We start from the raw sequence: 20,993 nt of genomic DNA, 5'->3' as shown, positions 1-20,993 counted from the left end.
TGAATCAACAGAAGTCACCTTACCTAAGACATCCAGACAGGATAGGTAGGTAGGCAGCTAGTCGAAAGCTCGACAGGCCATTTAGGTGGGGTTAGGAGCCCTGAAAGTCTCTAGCCCACTGAAATTATCGTGGCACGGTATGACGCATCGTAGGTTGACCAGTCCTGATACATCACTAGCCGCCATGACTAAGCCTTCAGTATTAGCACAGAAGCCGTTCAACAATGCACCTGTACCTTGCAGATCTACCTGAGTATCGATCCAAGGACAATCTTGTCACTGCCTAAGGGAAGTCGGTAGATTGCAATTCCGTTGCACTGGTAGTATATCTGCTTGACCATGAATCTGTCCCCAAGACCCTTCTTCTAGGTGATCAATACTTCATTGTTGTGGTCCTATCCCTCCCCTCTAACTCATCCTCATTCAGGCACGGTCCACAGAACTGGAGATCAAAGCCCTTGCGTCACAACCTCCACCTTCAAATCACTTCACTCCTGTACCCTTCGTCTGTAGATCGGCACTTTCAATGACCTGCAATCGAATTTTGTAGCCCTCCATATTGCAGGGGTGACCCAATCCTCAGTTTCACTAGCAGATTTCTCCCTCGGCCATGTTACCTCCAAACTAGAGAGTGCTCATTCTTTCTTCAACCCTTTCTCTGTCTTTACCGCCTGCTGGCCCTCCGTTGACGATAATGGCGGGTGCGAAAAAGAAAAAGAAGCCCGCCGCTAACCCAGCTCGAGGGTTCGCAACTACATCGGTTGCTTCCAAGCCCAGACCTGAGGTTGCCGAGTCTGAATCGAAGCCTGTGACTATCAAAGGCCAATCTGCCCCTCCATCGACCCAGAAGGATGCCCCTCCATCCTCGTCCGCAACCACTGGCGATGCAACTACCAATTCTGCAACCCAGGAGACGGCCCTCAGCCCCGAAGAGTTCGAGAAGCAGTTGGAGGAATCTGAGCTACAATTGCTCGTGGAGAAACATGCAGCCAAAACAAAGAAAGATGCTCAACGGCAACGGAACCGTCTCGATACTGACCGTCGACTCCTTCGTGGCCAGGCCGATTCTATCAATAGTTTTAAATGGCTACCGCCAGATTTGATGGATCACATACTCGACCTCGTGCAAGCAGAAAATCGATTTGCAGCTTCTAGCCTGTCCTCCTCAGAAAATGCTGGCGCTGGGAAGGTGCCTCCTGAAGAAGACATGGTCATCCGCCTCTGGACATTACAACAGACCCTGATCGCAGCAGAATTCCCCAAAGACCGAGTGGCGGCTGCGATAAGATATATCCTCGATATAGCACCTAATGTCGCATCGACAAATCGAGATTCTATCTGGGGGCTTGAAGAGGCCCTCGACTGGCTAGCCAGAGAATGCAAGATTGGAGAACTGCCGAGTTACGAACCTAGATCGAAGCCGATCCCGAAAAGCACCACTGGTTCGTCTCCCGACGTCTTGGGCCCCTCTCCGACTAATTATGTATAATAGATACTCCCCAGGACAGTCCGATACCGAGCCGCTCTAGTACTCCTCGACAAACTGATACTCGGAACGGCCGTAGAAACAAGCCACCTGGGAGCAACGCTCGATCAGTCAAGGGTTCTTCACCTAGCAAAAAACTGGTGGTAGCTTGTGATAGTGACATAGAAGCTGATGAGCTTGTTCCAAAATACCTGGAGACTAAAGCCAAATTGCTAGAACACGAGCGCGGAAAGGGCCGACCAGATAGCTCAAAGACATCGGAATCGGACGAAGAACTTGCTGTTGCCAAGCTCAAAGCTAAGATTAGGAAGATCGAAAATGATGTTCTTTTCGATAAGTATGAAGCCGAGCAACGGTGGAAAGCCCAAAGAATCGATCTTGAAAGGCGACTGGCTGCCGAGAAGCAAGAATACCAAGCTCAATCCGAGGTGATACCAGCCAGGGCGGATGAAACTCCTCATGAGCAGGTGGAAAATGATGACATTAACGATGAAGCTGAGCGTATTGCCGCCGAAGTCCTGGCCGAGGGGCATGATGAGGATGAAGATGATATCGGCGGATTATTTGCATCTCTGCCACAAAATGAGGTTGACGCAAGCACAGGCGAAAGCCGCACAATTGTGAACTCAGCCGATGGAAATCGAATTACAATTCGCGATTTTGGGAAGTGGACGGGCATTAGTCCTCGAAGGGCACTCGAGGAAGCATGCCGTTCGAGGTAAGCCCACTTGATGTCGCCACAAATTGCATAAAACGTGCTGATCGCGAATCTTAGGGACTCATCGGCGAGAATTTCATACTCTTTTGTATCAGATGCTTCCTTCGCAAATCGTCATTCCTTGGATATTACCTGGACCAAACCTCAAGAAGTGCCACCACTGGCGGCCTCATCTGACGTACAATTTGTAGCGGACCCATATAGATTCACTTTCACGATGATCGGTATTGCAACACCAGATGCTAAGCAGTCCGAATCTTATATTTCCACAGTGGCCTTGTTTTATGCCTTCAGCGGCAACGCCAAGGACGAAAAAGTGGTAATCAGACTTCCCCATGTCTGGAAAGACGTTTGGGCGGAACTTGCTGAAGCACGAAAAGCTCAAATTGACGAGCAAGACAGAGATGTGGTGAGGGACTTGAGAGCTCTAGTGCGTCAAAGACATGACCAGGAGCTTGAAGATGGTGTTATCATTCAAGGTGCGTTTCGGGGACGGGGCGCCAAGCATACTCACGACTCTGGCGACGATGGTGGTCAAGATCGATCAAGGCAGAACGCTGCAAATGGGGAGTACTATCAGAAGATTTGGGCGGAGAAGTCGAGCACGCGCAAGTTTCAGATGATGCTGGTAAGCAACAAACTGCGTTACTAGGTTGCCATGACGCTAACGAAACTTAGCAATCCCGAATGCAACTCCCCATGTGGAACTTCCGAGAGCAAGTCTTGACTGCTGTCGATGAGAATCAAGTGATAATTGTTTGTGGTGAGACTGGATGGTATGATCTTTGAGCACGTCGTTCTTGAGGGCTTGCTAACTGGACAATAGCGGAAAGAGTACTCAAGTTCCGTCTTTCTTGCTAGAGCACCAGCTTTCTCAGGGGAAGCCCTGCAAGGTGTACTGCACAGAGCCAAGAAGGATCTCTGCGATCTCTCTCGCTCGTCGTGTCAGTGAAGAGCTTGGAGAAAACAGAAATGACCTTGGAACCAATAGATCCCTAGTCGGATATTCTATTCGACTCGAGGCTAATACCTCGAGGGAAACAAGGCTGGTGTATGCAACCACTGGTATTGTAATGCGAATGCTTGAGGGCTCCAATGATCTGCAGGAAGTGACGCACCTAGTGCTTGATGAAGTTCACGAGCGGTCTATTGACAGCGACTTTCTTCTGATCGTCCTGAAGAAGCTCCTCATAAGACGCAAGGACTTGAAGGTTGTTCTGATGTCTGCTACAGTTGACGCGGATCGTTTCTCCGCTTACCTTGGCGGAGCACCAGTTCTCAATGTCCCTGGAAGAACGTTCCCAGTGCAGGTTAGATACCTTGAGGATGCTGTTGAACTTACTGGATACACGCCTGCGGATTCTGAGCCTGACAAAATGGTTGACTTGGATGATGATCCTGCAGAGAGTGAAGGAGAAAACACCAAGAGTGATATTTCCAAGAGTCTATCAGGATACACTGCAAGAACACGGTCGACACTGGCTCAAATTGATGAGTACCGTATCGAGTTCGATCTTATTCTGCAGTTGATAGCTCAAATTGCGGTTGACGAACATCTGCAGAATTTTAGCAAGGCTATTCTGGTGTTTTTGCCAGGTATTGCTGAGATTCGCACACTGAACGACATGCTGCTAGGAGATCCCAGGTTTGCCAAAGACTGGCTTGTTTATCCTCTCCATTCAACCATCGCTACGGAGGACCAAGAGTCGGCATTCCTTGTCCCGCCATCTGGAATTCGTAAAATCGTTCTTGCCACCAACATCGCCGAAACGGGAATCACCATTCCCGACGTCACTTGTGTCATTGACACTGGCAAGCATCGTGAGATGCGCTTCGATGAGCGACGCCAACTCTCACGCCTGATTGATACCTTCATTTCCCGTGCCAACGCAAAGCAAAGGCGTGGTCGAGCAGGGCGTGTACAAGAAGGGTTATGCTTTCATATGTTCACCAAATTCCGCCATGATCAGTTAATGAGCGACCAGCAGACGCCTGAGATGCTTCGACTTTCTTTGCAAGACTTGGCGATCCGAGTCAAGATCTGTAAGATCGGAGGGATCGAGGAAACACTGGGCGATGCTCTTGACCCCCCCTCGGCCAAAAACATCCGTCGGGCGGTTGATGCTCTTGTAGACGTTCGCGCCCTTACTCAGGCTGAAGAACTCACACCACTTGGACACCAGTTAGCCAGGTTGCCTTTAGATGTATTCTTGGGCAAACTCATTCTGTATGGAGTCATCTTCAAATGTTTGGACATGGCTATCACTTCTGCTGCTATCCTATCTTCCAAATCACCGTTCTCGGCGCCGTTTGGACAGCGCACTCAGGCAGATAATGCTCGCATGGCTTTCCGTCGGGGAGATTCCGATCTTCTCACTATTTACAACGCATACCTGGCTTGGAAGCGAGTATGCCAGTCTGCTGGCGGCGGCGGCGGAAAGGAGTTCCAGTTCTGCCGCAAGAACTTTTTGAGTCAGCAAACTCTTGCAAACATCGAAGACCTCAAAGGGCAACTCCTTACCTCTCTCGCCGACTCTGGCTTTCTTTCTCTTACTGAAGACGAAAGAAGAGCCCTTTCCCGAGCTCGGTTTTCCGGAGGCAGGGGACGAAGGCAGCAGCAATTTTATGATATTCCTCGAAGAGTCAACCTCAACAGCGACAACGATGTTGTCTCGGCATCAGTTATCGCCTGGAGCTTTTACCCCAAGATTCTTGTGAGAGACGTACCCGGATCCAAGGGTTTAAGAAACATCGGCACAAATCAGTCCATCAGTCTCCATCCATCGTCTGTCAATCGGGGACGCCACGACCTTCGATGGCTTTCCTATTATCATATTATGCAGTCCAGAGCGTAAGTATAGCCGAACACAAGGGAGGTGAGCTAGCTAATATTCAAAAAAGGGTTTACCACGCCCACGAGGCTACTGCCGTGGAAGCATTCGCCATTGCACTTCTTTGTGGCGATGTACGATGTGATGTAAGAACACCAAATCTTTTCTACAGCTGTATTACTGATAAGATTACGCCAGATGTACTCCGGAGTCATCGTTCTTGATGGGAACCGCGGTCGCTTTGCTGTGCCAGACTGGAAAACGATGCTAGTCATGAAGGTCCTCCGGACACGTTTACGAGAGCTCTTAACGAGATCTTTCAAGCAGCCAGGCAAGCTTCCTACTGCTCAGCAAGAAAAGTGGCTTGATGTTTGGCAGAGGATCTTCACACAAGATTTTCAGGATAGATCTACCGCGGGCATAATGAGCAAAGGGTGAGAATACGTATTATATGGGTGTCTTGTTTGACTAGCGGTAAACTGAATATCAAGGTCATCGTAGGATGCCAGAAACCAGAACGGGAGACAAGTTGCACATGCTGGGAGGAAGGTGCTTATTGTTTATCTTGCCAGAGTTTCTTGGGGAGTGATTGGCGTATAGCTGACCTGGCCTCGAAGATCAGTGGAAAGCCATCTGAGCAATACGCAAATGAAAGAATAAGACCGCATGATAGCTCAGGTTTGATTTGATTGGTTCGCATTCGACAACTGCATTTATTCGTACAGTTCCATCTAATAAACATGCCCTTCCCTTCCCTAGTCCCCTGGATATCATTGAAGTTTAATGAATTACATTATGCTACATCAGTATACCACTCAAAGCCAGCGACTGACCCTGCACTTATGATTCAGACCCAGACTTTTCTCCTTCGTCTCCTTTCTTGTTATCTTGACCACTGGCGAGAAACATCGCCTTGAAGTCGGCGTTGTTCTTCTTTGACGAGGTATCAGAATCGCCATTCTGAGCTGGCTTGGGCGCGCTGGGCTTGAAGCCAAGACCACGGCGAGGGCCAGGTTTCCCAAGCACTGGTCGCCGGATTGTAGTTGGCGGTGGCATGAGAGTGGTTGACGAGCTACCTGCAGCCTTGGTTTTCTGTTCTTGACCCTTGATCCTGTCCCTGTCCCTTTTCCCGTAGACAATACGGTCCTGGGTACGTTCTGCCTTGGCTTGCCGAAGTTCATCCATTGTGCCAGTTCGAAGCTTATGACCCTCAAAGTCCATACTATTGAGCTGCAAACTCGCCTTTCCCGCAGTGGCTGCATCGACAAACTCGATTTTAGCGCCACCATTGCCAGGGAGCACAGTTAGCTTCACAATAGCACCCAAAGGCTCGACGAGTGCTCGGATTCGTGCATCGTTCACAGTATCAGGTAGGCCCATAAGAGCGATCGTCTTTGCTGAGATGTCTGCTGCGGTGGGTTTAGACTGAGCTTCATCGGGTGCGTCTTCCATTGCTTCGTCACCCTCAGCATCGTGCGGTGAAGGCGCAGGCGAGCTTCTGGCGGTATCCGCAACAACGGTTGTTGCAGCACGTTTAACTTTTGACTCTTTGGAAAGAGCAACTTCTAGGATCTGGCTCTTGAACTTGGTATTGTTCATTTCTGCCACGGCCTTCTCGGCCTCCTCTTTGGTCGCAAAATCAATGAAAGCAAATCCTTTAGTCTTACCCACCAGGTTGCGGGGGAGATTGACTCGCGTGACATTGCCATACTTGGAAAAGACTTCTTTCAGATCCGCCTCGGTTGCCGTTCGATCCAAATTGCTGATATGTATCTCTCTGCCTTCTGCAAGGGCACCTTCACGAGCCTTCTTGTGACTGGGGTCAGAATATTTGGCGAGTAATTTCAAGCCTCCTTCGAGAACCGTGCCATCTTTTTTCACAGCTTTCGCTGATGCCTCCTGATCTCGGAACGAGACATAGCAAAACCGGCGTCGGGCATCGACCTTGAGGCTGGGCAATCTGATGCTCAAGATCTCGCCGCAATGTTTGAAAAGGTCGCGAATGTACTTTTGATCAGCAGCAGGAGGATAATTTGCAACGTAAACGGTCAAATCGTTCCCTAGCTTTACGGTAAGTTGTGACTGACCGAAGTATTTGCCGTCTCTCAACAAGGCGGATTGAGCTTCTTCAGGGGACTTGAATTCGATGAGTGCTGTCGAGGAATCGGTCTTCTCCTCGCGGACCAGAGCCGTTATGTTGTTGATGTGGCCGTACTCTTTGAAATATTGTCGAAGCTTGGTTTTATCAACATCGGCCGGAAGATTGGAGACGAGGATGGTCGAATTCTCCCTGTCTCTCTTTAGGGGCTGGCCGTGTTGAGTTGCCAGAGCTTGTTCAGACACCACCCCGTTGGGCTCATTCCTTTGTCGCTTGCTGTTGTTTTCAGGTCCATCTGTGGGGTCAACTTCCAAATCCCTTTTCCTCTTAGAACCACCCGGTGATGTAACCCCCTGGCCCTTCTCTAGGGTTTCAGGGGCAGTGTAGTACGCGGCATAGGCCGCAGCCTTCTCTTGTTCCTCCCGTTCCCTGCGCTTTTTTACTTCTTTCCCGGTCTTGTGAACCCGGTCCGCTGCCTTTCGCAACGGCAGCGGCATTTCGTAGTCGTTGCAATGCTGCATATACACCTCCAGAACTTTCTCTGGCCAGTCAATAGTTCTGCGAGCAACAGCACGGGTAAGAACAGCAGTAGCTAGAGTTGGTATTCGATAAGTGCCACCGCCAGACGAAGGCGTAGGGCTTCTGTTGTCTTGGGCACCGGCTGATGAGAAGATGAGCATCTCCCACATATAATACCTGAACCAAAAGTCGTGGTTATCTGCATGGATTTGTAGGGCTGCCAGTTTGTTCCACTGAGCTCTAGCTTCGTCCACGGCACCCTTCTTTTCTGTGAGATACTGAATGTAGATGCGCTCAAGTCGAAATTTGGGGTCACCCTGGAAGTCCTTGTCGTAGAGTCGCTTTCCAACAACTGAAACGTCCTCCAGAGCTGCAATAAGACCGACATCGGCAACATCAACAGCCTCGTCGGAGGCACTAGCATCCATAGCATTGCGTTTCAGGAACCCACACCAAGCCACATACATTTCGATCATTCCCTCCATGCCATCTTTGAGTAATTGATCCTCACTAGTTGCAGAATGTTTGATGGACTCAACCTCAGCGAATGGACGCTTAGCCTCTTCGGCGCACATAATGTATCTATTCCAGAGAAGGCCGGACCAGGGGCAGTGCTGAACAGCTCTACGGAGTACGTCCAGTAGACTGCTCGGCGCTTGGAGATCGGTGTTGGATGAGGATAGAAAAACGATGTACTCGTACCAGGTATTTTGGTCTGTAGCAAGAGCACCGGTGAGAGCACGTGCGTAGAGGCCGCGGCATAGATCAATTCCAATTTCGGGATTGTCGTTGCTGCGCTTACTCTGAAGCATCTCCCACTCGAGATACGTAGTGAAGGCCGTTTTCTGGGCTTCGACATCGCCTGCGTCCACCGCTTTCTTCAGAGCAGATTCGTAGGGGTCTCGAGCGGCGATCAGTCGTTTCGTCTCCTGGGCATTGGTGGTAACATCCTTCATGGATTCCTCCCATGCAGTGCGGTTATACTCTGATAGGAAAGTAGAGAAGTTCTGGGATGTTTCGTCCCAGGTAAGATGGGGAGTAAGCAGGCGGTCACGGTAAAGATGCGTGATGCGCTTTATGCCTTCGGGGGTTCTCGTCTTAGCCAGCAATTCCATCTCCAGTGAGATCCAGCGATCCCAGAGCAGATGACTATCCCCTAGGCGGTAGCGAATAGCCTCGTAGCCTTGCTGCCACAAGTCGAGAGCGCCGCCGAAGGAAAAGAGCTCTCGGCCGAGCATGCGCTCTTCATCAGACCAGCCATGGCCTGTAGGGGTCTGAGTAGCTTCCCACAAGGACCAGAAGTAGTTGCAGTAGGCAAGCCAGATGCGCAAGCTACCAGGCTCAGAGCCAACAGCCAGCTTGTAATGTTCGACAGCATTGACTCGCTGCTCGAGGTCGGAGGCGTTGCGGACGATCTCTTCGAGATAGGCAAGCCAGTTCTCTTCGCCTACTGGGTTGACCATGTTTGTCGCGTGTGCACGTTTTGGTGGAGGCGCATCACAGTATGCTCTTGGTATTATCGATACAACCTCAATAGCGGCGCATAGGATGTTTGAAGGTGAAACCGGGGGGGCAGTCGAAAGACCAGAAATTGTTGGAAACAGGTAGTCGAGGAACGTGTACGTGTCGACGCTGTCGCGGAACCTCTCGGGTTCGTGGGAATGAAGGGCTGGATGCGATGAGAAAGTTTGGGATCTGGTAAAGGAGAGACTGAAAGATTGGGATAATGGTGTCTGCCGTCTGGCAGTACCTATTCAGCTCCGCTGAGTCAGTAGGAAAGGAAATAATGGAGGCCTGGATTTAGAGGGCGCAGACCAAAGGCAGCCTGAGGTTGATCAGCGGTTGCCTTGTATGAGTCTGCAAGACTGCACGCGTGGAGTGGGAAAAAAAGCTGCTGCCAATAATTCGACAGCTTCCAGTGGACTAGACTGGGCTGGGCTGGGCTGGGCTGGGCTGGAGACTAAGTTAAGCACAGGGATGCATTTTCCCAGAAGAACGGGAAGCGAAAGTCGTTAAAATGATGTAATGCCTGGAACTCCACTAAAGTTCAGGGTACATGCAGCGCAACCCTTCTTTGCTGCTCGTGTAGTAGAGTAGATGATCTTGAATTCAAAGCCAGCAGCACATTGGCGTGGCCTTGTTCATTTTTGAGGCCTACAAGTACCCCTGATACCTCTCTATAGTTTATATGAGACCTCTAGCATTGAAGAACAACATTTCATTCTTCTTTCCTACAGTCAAAGTGTCATTGTTTTCAAAGCATTCTAAACAATCCTGGCTCCTGGGTCCTTGAAGCCTCAGTACTGGATACATTTGCACTGGACCCGTTGTCTCTTGGTCGATCCATTTCCCAAAATGCACAAGCTAACAGAGAGTCTAGACCTCAATTCGACCCGGTCCTTCCAGGCGAGCGTGCAACGAGGCGCCTTGCTGGCTTGCACAGCTTGCTCCAATTGACCAGCTCTTTTCATCGGCTCATCAAATTTAGACCCCGAGCTGTTATTCCCGGCGCACGGTCACCATCGGGCTCCCGGCCTACAAAAATCCCCGAGTCAATCAACCACGACATGATGTGCAGGAATTGGCAAGTGATCATCTTCACTTTCAGTAAAGACCCAGAAGAAAAGTTGGCGTTAATAAAATTGAGAGAATACTGGTAATCAAGGTGACGAGAATCATCTAAGCTTCATGTCTCAATTTTGTAGGCTGTAGGCTGCACACTTGCTATCGCGGTCTGCCTTATAATATGGTGTCACGAATTTCGTTTCCCAATTAAGCTTCTAATGTTTTGCTCGACGCGGTGTCTTGTAATCCCATCTGATGGAACTTCAACGTTTATTCTAGACATTCGCATTCCTGCCAGACTAGGTAGGTATGTGCTTTATTACAGAATCCATCCCAGTGTTGGACATTCAGCTGCCAGTTGAGGGCATTACATCATCAAGAATACACCAATTAATGGTTTAGGCAGTCCGTAAGATTCAGTTGGGTTGTAGACCAGACTCTAGCTGTTTTCAATGCCTCGAGGTATGCGGACTTTCCAGCCTTTTCCAAAATATGCCAAAATAGCCGTCACGTAGCAAAAAGCCTCTAACCTTTGACCAGACCAAAATTAACAAACCTGAAGGCCCTCCAAGGTTTGACAAAGCTTACCCAATTATTTCTGTCGTCACTAGGATCTAGGTCTCATGTTTTCTTGTCGCTAGAACGGTAATTCAGCTTCCAAGCTATGGGTACCTAAGCTACTAGATAAAGTATGGATCCAATGGCTCGGATGCATGATCCCGATTCTCTTGACACATTAACGTACCCGGCCACTGACATGACAATGTGCGGATCAGCTCGTGTGGTTGACTATGTTTACCAATACCTCGCCTTTGTAGCACTTCTTCTTCATAAAATTCTCAAGCACGCAACGTTGTATGACAAAACTGACAATTATCTCTTGTGTGAAACGTGGATGACGATCTGCCTAATATCAAACCTACCTATGTTAACGAAGACGAAGACGATTATTGCATCGTCATTGTGCTCCACTGATCAAGAATATCGTGTATGTGTTAGATAAGACGGATTTTTCACTTGTACAAAGTACCTCGTCGAAAGGTGGTTTACTGTAGGCGGTACCTTCAAGACTTCCATATCTGAGTACTGCCTAACATCATAAACCTGTCGTTGAAATCACGATATATTTAAGTGGCCAATAAGTAATTCCAGATGGACAGCGATATTGCTCCAGGAGTCACATTAACTACAGTAAAATCCCGGTGCATAGGAAACCTCAAAGCGCCGTTAGAGGTAATTATTTCAGTGCAACTTACGAAGGCTCCCTCACCATCAAGTGAGCCGACTGCAGGACGTCTAGCAGTGTGGTTAAGGCTGAACATTATGCCATTGGATAAAGAGCACATTTTCTTATGTCAGTTGTTTGATCAAGACGAATATGCGCTCAATGACAGCTTAGGCGCTTTGGATCAAGGAGACACAGTATGGAAAGTCTAACAATGGGATCTCAAGGCTGCATACCTCACTTAAATATGCCTAAAGCATTCTTGTGAGGTGTGCTCTCGAATTTGCTTGTGTTTCTTTCCCTTGAATTGATAGATCTTGAGGCTAATGTTTCACGCTAAAAAGAACAGTTCAGCTCGTGGTCTGGACTTGAAGTACCTATTTGCACACACACACACACACACATACACAAACACACAAGTCTGTGGATGAAACAAAGATAAAGGCAACCTCTGAATCCAAAGTCCAGGAAATCTACAGAATTAAATGGCTCAGGAGTTTGTCTAAGCATGAAACTCTTCTTTCCTGATGTCATCAAGGTTGAGCCGACCTTGTTCAGGGAGCTAGAAGCACAATTTTGATCCCTTTGTACCATTGTCAGAAGCTACGTGGGTGAATCCCTGAGGCCGATCTGGGGCCATCCGCCTCCAGCTTATTGTCGCACAAGTGACAGGCGGATGTGCCGCGGTTGTTTCGCCATGTGCGGCTGTACAAAGAATCTGACAGAGAAGCACCAGTCCCTACCGTCTCTGTGACGCAAAGGCAAGACGTGTGATGCATCAGCTTCGCCATATTGAATCACTGTCTTTGATTCGCAGTTAGCTTTTTTGACCGCCATAATATACATGGCATTAGTTGATGACCACATCCATCAGAAGCTATGAAGGACTCTGACTAAGATGACTCTCCACTACGGCTGTCGTCAAGAATTTGCTTCAGGCTCGATGTTAACTATGGGGGTCAAGTTGCTGCCTCTCTCCGTCCGTAATCAGTCCACAATAGCCCGGGTGCACTACGGCGGTCATCCCGTGCAAGACGCGTTATCAAAGAAGCATTTCCGTATTCTAGCATGGATTTGGGTATTGGGTCCTGGTTGGTTGTGCTCGCATTGTTCTGGGGCTTGCTGGGATGCAGCTTGCACATCCCAATAAAAGTCACGAGTTCTGAAGTGGGTTGCATAAATGGCGCTCTTTGATGAGTTGTTTCCTTTCTGCAGCTCAGCTTCCTCTGGTTAATGCAAGTGGGCTCTCCTCGTGAAGCGCACTGCACTGGGCGTAATTTGTGTCTGCGTATTATCTGTTGTGCTCCGCCAATGTGTCGGTCTCGTATCTGTCAGAGAAAATCTAACATTGGTAGTCACCGTGTATCAAACCGCATAAGGTTTGAGATAGATGCACCAGCCCCGAAAGGACCAAGACGCTAGAAGACTGTAACGTAAAGGAGGGGAGAAGGGACAAAGAAGAGAGCAAGAAGCCGAAATCTCGCGCGCGCCATCGGTACATACCTTATCTCACAGAGTCACACATAACGAAGTAATGGAAACTTAACAAGACGAGTCAGAGAAGAACATCTAGGATGTGTGATTTTCTCTCAGTCCCCGCAGGTGCACATCAATACATACAGAAAATACCTAAGTAAGGTAGTCAGATGAAACAAGCGAGACCATCTCGGGAGATGGCTATTGGGCGGTAAACAGGCCAAGTGAGCTAAGGAATCTGGGATAGTTGGCGCTAGTACCTGGCGCCAGGGGAATATCAAGTAACCCCCCGCCGCTAGCAACGCTCTCGCAGCCCTGAATGGCAATCTTGCTATGCTTGCTTGTGCCCTTGGGGAATGATTGGCCCCCTTTTGGGAAAAGAGAGGGAACTGACGTTGATGGCGGTGCTTGTCAGTTTTGTGATGTTGGATCCGGTCCCTGGTGTTGCAGGAGACCAAGCCGCCAGGGGCACACAAATGCATGCACAAGGCGTTTTGTGTACAAAGAAACAACCAACACGCATCCAATTGGCAGCCCAGATGAAGGTAAGGTACTGTACCTAGACCGGCAGAAAGCTTCCATCTATTCTATTTCTAGGGCTCCCCCGTGTCTATGTAAAGCTAGATCATCCCCTGCAAGGATCTGATACCCATCGAGCTGGGTCGCCCTTGTCTGTAACAGCACTGGACCAAGCTTGCTTGTGCTTGAAGCATTATTATTATTATTACCCTATTCTGCTTCTTCAGCTTGTTGCTCCCTCCCACGAAAGAGCGAGGGTTTGCATTGCATTGCATTCTTTCTGACCTCAGTGCAATCTTACCAGGTCCCCCGTTCTTTTCCCAGGTCCCCGTCCACTTCATTCCTTACTTCGTCTCATCTCATCTCATTTCAATTGATCGCTTTACTTTCTTACTTTCTCTCCCTTTGGCTGTTGTCGTCACCTGAACCCACCTTTCTTTCTTCCGTTCTCAAACGGCTTCGTTTCTATTCTGCTTTCGTCCTGTCCTGTCCTGTCCTCGACTCGACTCGACTTCTCACGACCACCTTTCCGCGCTGGGCTCTTTCACTCTCTCAAGTGTCCCTCGTCATCTCACCATCCAGTCATTCCTTGTGGTCAATTCTTCGTATTCTTCTTTCCTTACGTTACTTTATTGTTCTTTTCCACCTTCCTTTCGAATTGCTCACTCTGGGCTAAACCGACAACAACAAATTCGCAACCTTCATTCACTCGTATTCTTCCCAGGGACCCTCCATCCGCTGCATCGAGTGCCACATTGGACCAAGCCACTTCTGTTACATTACACGACATTGTCCGACTCGTCTCTCATTTCTATTTGAAGATTTCTTTTCCGATTCTCCTGAGGGATTGTGCCTGGGTCTACCTGCGGCATTTTATCGTTCTTATCGCAAATTTGGAGCCACCATTGTCACGATCCATCCCTGTGACCGCACCTGCCACCACTTCTCACACTCAGCTCTTTATCCGGCCTGTCGTGAACTTCGAACTTGGTTCACCTCGGGTTACTAACGATCTATCAAAGTAGCGAGGTTTTATCTCACTGCATACTTCCTCCGACATGCGCTTCTCTCTTTCAACTCTCGTGGCGCTGGGCGCCTTACAGACTCTCGGTGTCTATGCTCAGGACTGCGTCGTAAGTGACTAGCGCTTAATCACTATGCATTCACTCGAAACAGGTGCTGATGGCCTCCAGAACGCATGTGTTGAATCAGTAAAGCCAACTGTGGGCTGCGCAGATGTCACCCAGGCCGGTTGTATTTGTGTCAGCCCCAGCTTTATCAAGGGTGTGGCTGAGTGTGCGAGAGCGCCGTCATGCAATGCTGCAGACGCCGATATTACCAGCTTTTTGAGCAACGGGTTTTGTGTGGGTATGTTGCCAGAATTCAATAGTATCTTACACAAAATAGTGAAGACTGACATGACTTAGGTCAGCAACTCCCTGCCCTTCCAGAAGCTGCCGCAACGTCGGCTTCAGGCGCAGTGACAACATCTGCAGCAGCTGTAGCAACTTCGTCCGAAGTAGCAGCAGCAACATCGGAAACCCCTGCCGCGGCTGATACCTCTGATGCTGCATCAAGCTCTGCTGCGCCCCCAGTAACTTCAGAGGCGCCTGAAGTTACTTCGACTGATGTTGTCGATGCGAGTTCCACGGCTGAAACTGCCGGTGCCGCCGAACCTACTGTAAGAAGGCTGTTACATTAAGCGTTGAAGGAAGCTGAATACTAAACATTGACAGGCCACTGGATCTGAGGCCTCTGCTTCCTCCACCGATGCCGACAGCTCATCAACAGCTTCCGAGGCGGCTGGTGCTGCCACTACCTCTGACTCTTCAGATGACGACTCAGACAAGAAGGAAGAATCTTCCAGCGGCATGTCTGGTGCTGCGAAGGCCGGTGTTGGTATTGGAGTTACTATTGGTATCCTCGCACTTCTCGGCATCGCAGGTTTCTTCTTCTGGAAGAAGCGTCAAAACCAGCACGATCTCCCTCGTGGAAACATGGCAAGCATGTCACCGCCTATGGCTACCAGGGACCGCAGTTATCCCTTGCCCGACCAGGGATCGATTGGCGAGAAGAATGGATATGACCTTGAGCTAATGTCCCATCGATATGAGGATATGCTTCCTCGCGAGGAACCGCGACACATGGTTTGAGCAAAGCTAGCTTGTGGGAGATATCGGCGTTTAAAACGGGGTTAAGCAGAATCAATATATGGCAGATGACAATCGCATACGCACTCTATTAATCACTGCATAGCACATGTCTAATTGTAGTGCAACATTAGCCACTCGGCAAGGCACCAGCACATACCGCTTTATGAAACAGTATGGTTTTACCCGCGAAGGGCGGACGTTGATGGATTTGTTAATCATGAGTGGCAACAAGATTTGAACCAACTCGACGTCGGACGATTATTTTATGAACATAAGGTCAGAGCCAATATATCACAACAAAGTAAATCGAGTTAGCACTGGAGTGTAAACGTCAATCTCAGTCAAGTGTACATCCCATTCACTGTACATATCTTACAAGTTTCTATGAGAAATTACATGGTGGCCTCTGGTGACGCTTGAAGACTCCGTCTCTTCTTTTTAACTCCATTTTCGGATGGCAGTCGTGGTTTTACCACGAGTAATATGGCCTCTGTCCATATACTGGTCGGTTGGGGAGATGCACCCAGGGTCCCTTCTTATTCTTCTTTTCCACACGCTCCTCGTACTCTCGTATTCTTGTCTTCTCTTCCTTGAGTAATACCGTTAGACCTAGAGATGAGTTAGTAATTTCAAAACCAGATATGTGACCAATGCGGGCATACTTGTGCTGGGATGTCTGATGATGCCCATGCGTCCACGACCCTTGTAGTCGATTCTCTTCCCACGCCAGGGACCCCTCCCAACCCACGATTGAGCGATATACATTCGCGTAGGGTCCTCAATCTCAATCCATTTACCATCGACTGTTTGGATCTTCTTGGGAGTTTTCAAAATCTCATTGTTGACTTTTCCGAGTCCCATACCACGCTGTGCAATAGCCAAATCTCGAGCCTCCTCAAGGTAATATCCGATTTCGGCTGCCATCTTCTTCTTGGACCACTTCATCTGCACAATGGCGTCGTCGACGCTCTTTCCTGCGATCTGACGGGCCAGCATTACGAGTTTCTTGACACTTGTGGGCATGAACTCGCTCTTGTGCAGAAGTTGGCGCTCTGACATCTGAATGCGCTCGTCTCTTGTCAGACGGCCGTTGCGGCGAACCATCTGAATAACCTTCTTGCGCTGCCAACGCACTCGACTTCGAGGATCGGGGTCCACAACCATGGCCATGTTCTCTTTCGTCTTTTGCTCGATCTCGGGGGCACCCGGGGTGGTGTCGGTACTGACTTTTTCGATCTCGTCCTGGAAAATGTTGTCCTCCACACCGCTGTACATGCTCTTCTGTAGATATTCTTCACGGCTCTTGGGGTCATCGAGCAGAGATGTAGGGTCCTGTGCGGGTGAAGCTCCAGCGTCTTTATTCCGGGGTTTGCCCCATCCTTTGAAGAGATTGGAAGCCCATTTATGCCGTCGTTGTACTGAGGGTCCGACAGTAGCAGAGAAAACAGGAGCTGGTGTACTAGATACAGGGTGTGCGGTCCTTGCTATAGAGAAAAGCTCTTGATTAGTCCCTGTAGCTTCTGGGCCAATTGAGTTGCAAAGAAGGCGGACTGAGCGTTGCCGTACCTGATACTGCCAGCCGCCGCGCGGCAAATCGGAGACTCATGGTTGCAGATATTGTCGGGCTCTGCAAACCGACCACTCTCTATGTATCTTCCAACTGAAGGTCGTTTCAATGGGCGAGATTCTTTTCCGCATAATTCGCCGTTGTTCAACCGGAACGCCGAACGATAAGCGTACACGTGACTCGGGTGCTAGCGCGATTAACATCAGCCCATCTTCGGAATCAACTTGGACCTGCTTGACCACATCGAAACTCCCCAGCACCTCTATACTCTCTCGAAAGCCTCGCTCCTTCGCCCGAACAGCTTCGCAAAAGTAAACTAGTCACAATGGCCGTCCGACCCATCACCGGTGTATGTTTCCTTCGACTCAATGGCTCGCTTTTCGCACTCGACCGGGCCAGAGGAGCCTGAGCCTCCCGGTACCAGAGCTTTTCGTGGACTGACAACTGCGCTAGATGCTCCGACGAAACCTCGTCCTGGACCTCAGCATCGCCCTCGGTACGTCGATTTCTCTCACGGATTGAATCGGATTGCATGAATTGGCAATTACATATTTCAAGAGGAGCATTCTTCGAGGGGCTGACAATTCGAATGATGTGGTTGGTTGGAGTGCACCTAGCTGACTAGCAACCTCGCAGGCTCCGGCTTCGTCATGGCCAACTTCTTCTGGTAAGCAATATCACCGATGACACGACACGAGGCTGGGAGTATATGCTCACCATTCCGATTCAGGTACGGCTTCCACATGCCCCGAACCAACGCCCGCGACAACTACTACATCAAGCTCGAAGAGGAGCGAGCTGCTCAGAAGAACGAGTAAAAAAATCAACGGACCGAAACGATACTTGGTCATTTAAGCAAGGGCAATGAGAGATGGGAGTGCACATAGATACGTTTAGGCGGCTAGCCGATGTTTCGTTTGTCGTGTAGCTGGGTAGAGAAGAGAATACCACCAACGCTTCATTTGAAACGGTCTTCGTGCATTCTATATTCATGGGCAAGGGCAACCGAGTTTCAATATGTTTGGAATGCTGGCAATGAGCTATTGAAGTGCAATTCGTGAGGCTGATAGTATATCTGGGATCGACAGGGCAGTCCTGTGTGATCGAATTATAACTAGATATGCATTCATCAACTGTTGGTCGATAGGAGCAATTTTGTTCCAGATCTCAGTCTGGAATCTAGCAAGTAGTACCAGTTTGTACTGATTGTGTAAACTAATGGTTCGATAAAGATGTTGCTTGCTGAGCACCTCGGCCCATTCCGGCAATGCCGTCATCAACTTCTTGCAGCCCTGCAGGTGACTCAGCGCTCTAATGTTCAACCTCACGTCAACTATCACAGAACCAAGCATTATTTGAAGCTGCATTTTTTCCTATTCTTTACCTGGGTTGGTCGTACGCACGACGGGATGCATGCCCAGCTTGACCGAAGACTGTTGGGGCTAGCAATGACAGTTGAGTTTCACAAGAGAGTCAAAGTCTCCGTTGAGAAGTAAGCATGCTATATGTGATATTCAGAGACAATAGCAAGTTGCCCTGGGTTGATCTAAAATCGATGGTTTATCGTGCTGCGTCGGGCGCGTGCCAACTTGATGACCAGTGATAGTGCTGAGGAGGCGTCCTGTCTTTGCTGTGTTTTCCATCATCACTTTTCTGTCCCACCGGAGGATACTCTTTGCCCTCCCAAGCCGTCGTCTCGACCATAAAAGAGCCCTTTTTATCTTTACATCTGTACGAGCAGACAGCCCACGTCAGATCATTTGTGACACATTATACCTATGTCTGGGGCGCCATTATAGGATCAGGTGGGGGAGAACTTACTTCCGGAACAATCGCTCAATCGCAAAGCATTGTACAGGACTGTCCGGCTTGACGGGCTCTTTGATTTCGCACTTGTACTGCAGCATCTCGAGAAGTTCGCATCCAGAGAGCTCGACATTATTGACCCCTTTATCCAATTTGCGCTTTCGGCCGCTTAGATTAGTCTGCGCTCGCTCGGGAAGCTCTGAAGCGTGGAAGACTTGGCACGGATAGCCCATTGTCAAGAACAGCGAAGATCGTACTGAACGATCAGCATCCAAATAAAAGGCCCCTGGCAAGTTACTATCTTTCGGGGTCTCAGAATGGAGACAGCAACGGGGAGTCGGATATTAGGTGAGGTTGTTGAGATGAGCCTTGAAGACGTAAGTTGAACTCGAGATTTTGGGCCTAAGCTTTTTGCCTATTGGACACAAGCATTCAGCACACCAAGATTAGATATGTTGTGATATCGTCGCGAGAAGTCCATCACACTGCTATGGCTTCTTTTGACTTTGTTTCGCTTTCGTTTAATCACGGCGAAACCGTCGAAATACCTTTACATATCACGTATCAAAGACCTTACGAACTGGTGTGGCTTACCCTCGAGCCACCGAAAGAGTGAAGTCAACATCACTTTTGATCCAGGCCAACTATAAGGGCTTACATTTTCGAGCGACACTCAGACTGCTACTTATTGAATTCAGAGACTTACTAACATATAAATACAGGTCCTTCGAAACTTACGCTCTTCACTCCCTCCAGATCCCAATCGCTTGAGCAGTCGGGATCAGGTCCAGCATCAACCTCAAATCCTGCCAACCAAACTTACACATATATCAGAACTTGATGAGATCACAGCAGCTCACTTCCATGCCACAAAATCTGCTGGTCTTGGCATATCTGGCCGTCATCTGCCACTACTATACAGGCTCATATCAAACCTCATCACCCCTCCGCACCTCTACGCCATTCTGGTCATCGATATTGAAGGTCGTTTTGATACCACGCGCCTGACTTGTTCGCCATCTCATTTGCAACACGTCTACGTCCACCGCCCAGCACGAAGTGACCCAGACAATACTCGTGCTCTTGTAGCCGAGGCAGAGGGCATTCTTCTCTATGGAAGTGCCGCAAAGGCGAGTGCCGGTCGCGAATGGTGGGGGACTATCGTTGTGGGTGGCGTTGGAGCTGGTGATATTACAACAGGCTGGAAGGGATGGCTACGTGTTGATCGCGAGAACGTCCGTGGCTTTGCACCGGGTATCAGTGCAGAGGAAGCTTTGGACCAGAAGAGGCAGAGACAAGATATTGTCGATGCAGCTGGCTGGGCTGCTACATCGCAGTGGGGAGGTTTCGTCTTCAGGGAGGCTGATGAGAAAGCGTTGGAAGAGGATGCGGACCCAGGGCAACCCTTGGATACTGATGAGCGAGACGAGAGCGCCCGAGACTAAATCAATAAAGGTTCGGGTTACCGAAGAATTAGCTGCTTCAGACTCATATTCGCGTTGATATCGAATAGTGCAGCCCAAAGCCATCAAGGAAACCGGATACGAGGTTGCAGGCGAGTCATCGGCGTGGAGATTGACTGGAGAACACAGTTGCGGACTGTATCATGCGGCTTTTGTCACAAGTCCGTCTAGTGGGCGTCGTCGTAATCATCATCGTGAGGCTCATTCTCATATCCAGTACTTGATGTAGATCCAGGGGGAGGCAAAGCTTTCGATAAGACACTGTCAAGGAACAATGGGTCAGTGACATCGTGAAGATCAGACCTCATTGTGACGCCAACAAAGGCACTTCATCAGGCCTTGGGATCAAGGCGAGCTTCGGTCGTGAATATGGATATAAGTGGACTACCTGCCGAAGACGAGTTGCTGATCAAGCCAGTGGAGTGGACCAATGATGTGTCGAACAAGGTCTCAGTGTTTGTTAAGATCGAGGGGATCGGGAGTTGCACCATGTTCCATCGCTAAATGCACCACTGGATTATGGACCCAAACTTTCTTCTGAATGATTGTGATGTGATTTGTTCCACT

General features: G+C 49.3%; 7 protein-coding genes across 7 annotated transcripts; 4 read left to right on the top strand and 3 right to left on the bottom strand.

Moving 5' to 3' along the window:
- Positions 1–232: 232 nt before the first annotated feature.
- Positions 233–5,795, top strand: FOBCDRAFT_223863 (P-loop containing nucleoside triphosphate hydrolase protein). Its single transcript, XM_031184460.3, has 7 exons — positions 233–1,442; positions 1,493–2,204; positions 2,262–2,832; positions 2,883–2,980; positions 3,031–5,055; positions 5,106–5,181; positions 5,234–5,795. The coding sequence occupies exons 1-7, from the start codon at positions 695–697 to the stop codon at positions 5,471–5,473; spliced, it is 4,470 nt and encodes a 1,489-aa protein (XP_031040102.2). The 5' UTR covers positions 233–694; the 3' UTR covers positions 5,474–5,795.
- Positions 5,796–9,534, bottom strand: FOBCDRAFT_223862 (U6 snRNP complex subunit PRP24). The gene has a single exon (XM_031184459.3). It carries the CDS (start codon positions 9,113–9,115, stop codon positions 5,876–5,878), a length of 3,240 nt encoding a protein of 1,079 aa, XP_031040101.2. The 5' UTR covers positions 9,116–9,534; the 3' UTR covers positions 5,796–5,875.
- Positions 9,535–14,304: 4,770 nt separating this feature from the next.
- On the top strand, positions 14,305–15,672 carry FOBCDRAFT_36620 (uncharacterized protein). The gene is made up of 4 exons (XM_031184457.3): positions 14,305–14,570; positions 14,631–14,805; positions 14,865–15,118; positions 15,174–15,672. The coding sequence occupies exons 1-4, from the start codon at positions 14,496–14,498 to the stop codon at positions 15,588–15,590; spliced, it is 921 nt and encodes a 306-aa protein (XP_031040099.2). The 5' UTR covers positions 14,305–14,495; the 3' UTR covers positions 15,591–15,672.
- Positions 15,673–15,925: 253 nt separating this feature from the next.
- FOBCDRAFT_223856 (ribosomal protein L22/L17) lies at positions 15,926–17,292 on the bottom strand. The gene is made up of 3 exons (XM_031184455.3): positions 17,157–17,292; positions 16,253–17,074; positions 15,926–16,199 (listed from the first exon to the last, which is right to left on the bottom strand). Exons 1-3 carry the CDS (start codon positions 17,194–17,196, stop codon positions 16,060–16,062), a joined length of 1,002 nt encoding a protein of 333 aa, XP_031040097.1. The 5' UTR covers positions 17,197–17,292; the 3' UTR covers positions 15,926–16,059.
- A 97-nt stretch (positions 17,293–17,389) lies between these two features.
- FOBCDRAFT_36606 (uncharacterized protein) lies at positions 17,390–18,341 on the top strand. The gene is made up of 4 exons (XM_031184454.3): positions 17,390–17,506; positions 17,611–17,653; positions 17,794–17,824; positions 17,888–18,341. The coding sequence occupies exons 1-4, from the start codon at positions 17,483–17,485 to the stop codon at positions 17,973–17,975; spliced, it is 186 nt and encodes a 61-aa protein (XP_031040096.1). The 5' UTR covers positions 17,390–17,482; the 3' UTR covers positions 17,976–18,341.
- Positions 18,342–18,673: 332 nt separating this feature from the next.
- FOBCDRAFT_293441 (uncharacterized protein) lies at positions 18,674–19,335 on the bottom strand. The gene is made up of 2 exons (XM_031184452.3): positions 18,979–19,335; positions 18,674–18,886 (listed from the first exon to the last, which is right to left on the bottom strand). Exons 1-2 carry the CDS (start codon positions 19,194–19,196, stop codon positions 18,718–18,720), a joined length of 387 nt encoding a protein of 128 aa, XP_031040094.2. The 5' UTR covers positions 19,197–19,335; the 3' UTR covers positions 18,674–18,717.
- Positions 18,998–20,408, top strand: FOBCDRAFT_293437 (uncharacterized protein; the record flags this gene model as incomplete). Its single annotated transcript, XM_059611826.1, has 2 exons — positions 18,998–19,340; positions 19,686–20,408. The coding sequence occupies exons 1-2, from the start codon at positions 19,281–19,283 to the stop codon at positions 20,406–20,408; spliced, it is 783 nt and encodes a 260-aa protein (XP_059464939.1). The 5' UTR covers positions 18,998–19,280.
- Between the last annotated feature and the right edge of the window lie 585 nt (positions 20,409–20,993).

The sequence above is a fragment of the Fusarium oxysporum genome, chromosome V (genome assembly GCF_013085055.1).
Source record: "Fusarium oxysporum Fo47 chromosome V, complete sequence".
NCBI lineage: Eukaryota > Fungi > Ascomycota > Sordariomycetes > Hypocreales > Nectriaceae > Fusarium > Fusarium oxysporum.
Note: the sequence above shows the minus strand (reverse complement) of the source record. Positions and strands in the feature narration are given on the sequence as shown.

Bases quoted from the DNA above. Each gene is read 5' to 3' on its own strand.
- FOBCDRAFT_223863 (XM_031184460.3), top strand. From the start codon at position 695: ATGGCGGGTGCGAAAAAGAAAAAGAAGCCCGCCGCTAACCCAGCTCGA. The intron at 1,443-1,492 runs GTTCGTCTCCCG...TATGTATAATAG, and splicing joins GATCCCGAAAAGCACCACTG to ATACTCCCCAGGACAGTCCG. The intron at 5,056-5,105 runs GTAAGTATAGCC...TATTCAAAAAAG, and splicing joins CATATTATGCAGTCCAGAGC to GGTTTACCACGCCCACGAGG.
- FOBCDRAFT_223862 (XM_031184459.3), bottom strand. From the start codon at position 9,115: ATGGTCAACCCAGTAGGCGAAGAGAACTGGCTTGCCTATCTCGAAGAG.
- FOBCDRAFT_36620 (XM_031184457.3), top strand. From the start codon at position 14,496: ATGCGCTTCTCTCTTTCAACTCTCGTGGCGCTGGGCGCCTTACAGACT. The intron at 14,571-14,630 runs GTAAGTGACTAG...GATGGCCTCCAG, and splicing joins TCTATGCTCAGGACTGCGTC to AACGCATGTGTTGAATCAGT. The intron at 14,806-14,864 runs GTATGTTGCCAG...GACATGACTTAG, and splicing joins GAGCAACGGGTTTTGTGTGG to GTCAGCAACTCCCTGCCCTT.
- FOBCDRAFT_223856 (XM_031184455.3), bottom strand. From the start codon at position 17,196: ATGAGTCTCCGATTTGCCGCGCGGCGGCTGGCAGTATCAG. The intron at 17,075-17,156 runs GTACGGCAACGC...TTTTCTCTATAG, and splicing joins GCGGCGGCTGGCAGTATCAG to CAAGGACCGCACACCCTGTA. The intron at 16,200-16,252 runs GTATGCCCGCAT...ACTCATCTCTAG, and splicing joins CATCAGACATCCCAGCACAA to GTCTAACGGTATTACTCAAG.
- FOBCDRAFT_36606 (XM_031184454.3), top strand. From the start codon at position 17,483: ATGGCCGTCCGACCCATCACCGGT. The intron at 17,507-17,610 runs GTATGTTTCCTT...CAACTGCGCTAG, and splicing joins CCGTCCGACCCATCACCGGT to ATGCTCCGACGAAACCTCGT. The intron at 17,654-17,793 runs GTACGTCGATTT...GCAACCTCGCAG, and splicing joins GGACCTCAGCATCGCCCTCG to GCTCCGGCTTCGTCATGGCC.
- FOBCDRAFT_293441 (XM_031184452.3), bottom strand. From the start codon at position 19,196: ATGGGCTATCCGTGCCAAGTCTTCCACGCTTCAGAGCTTCCCGAGCGA. The intron at 18,887-18,978 runs GTAAGTTCTCCC...CTGCTCGTACAG, and splicing joins ATTGAGCGATTGTTCCGGAA to ATGTAAAGATAAAAAGGGCT.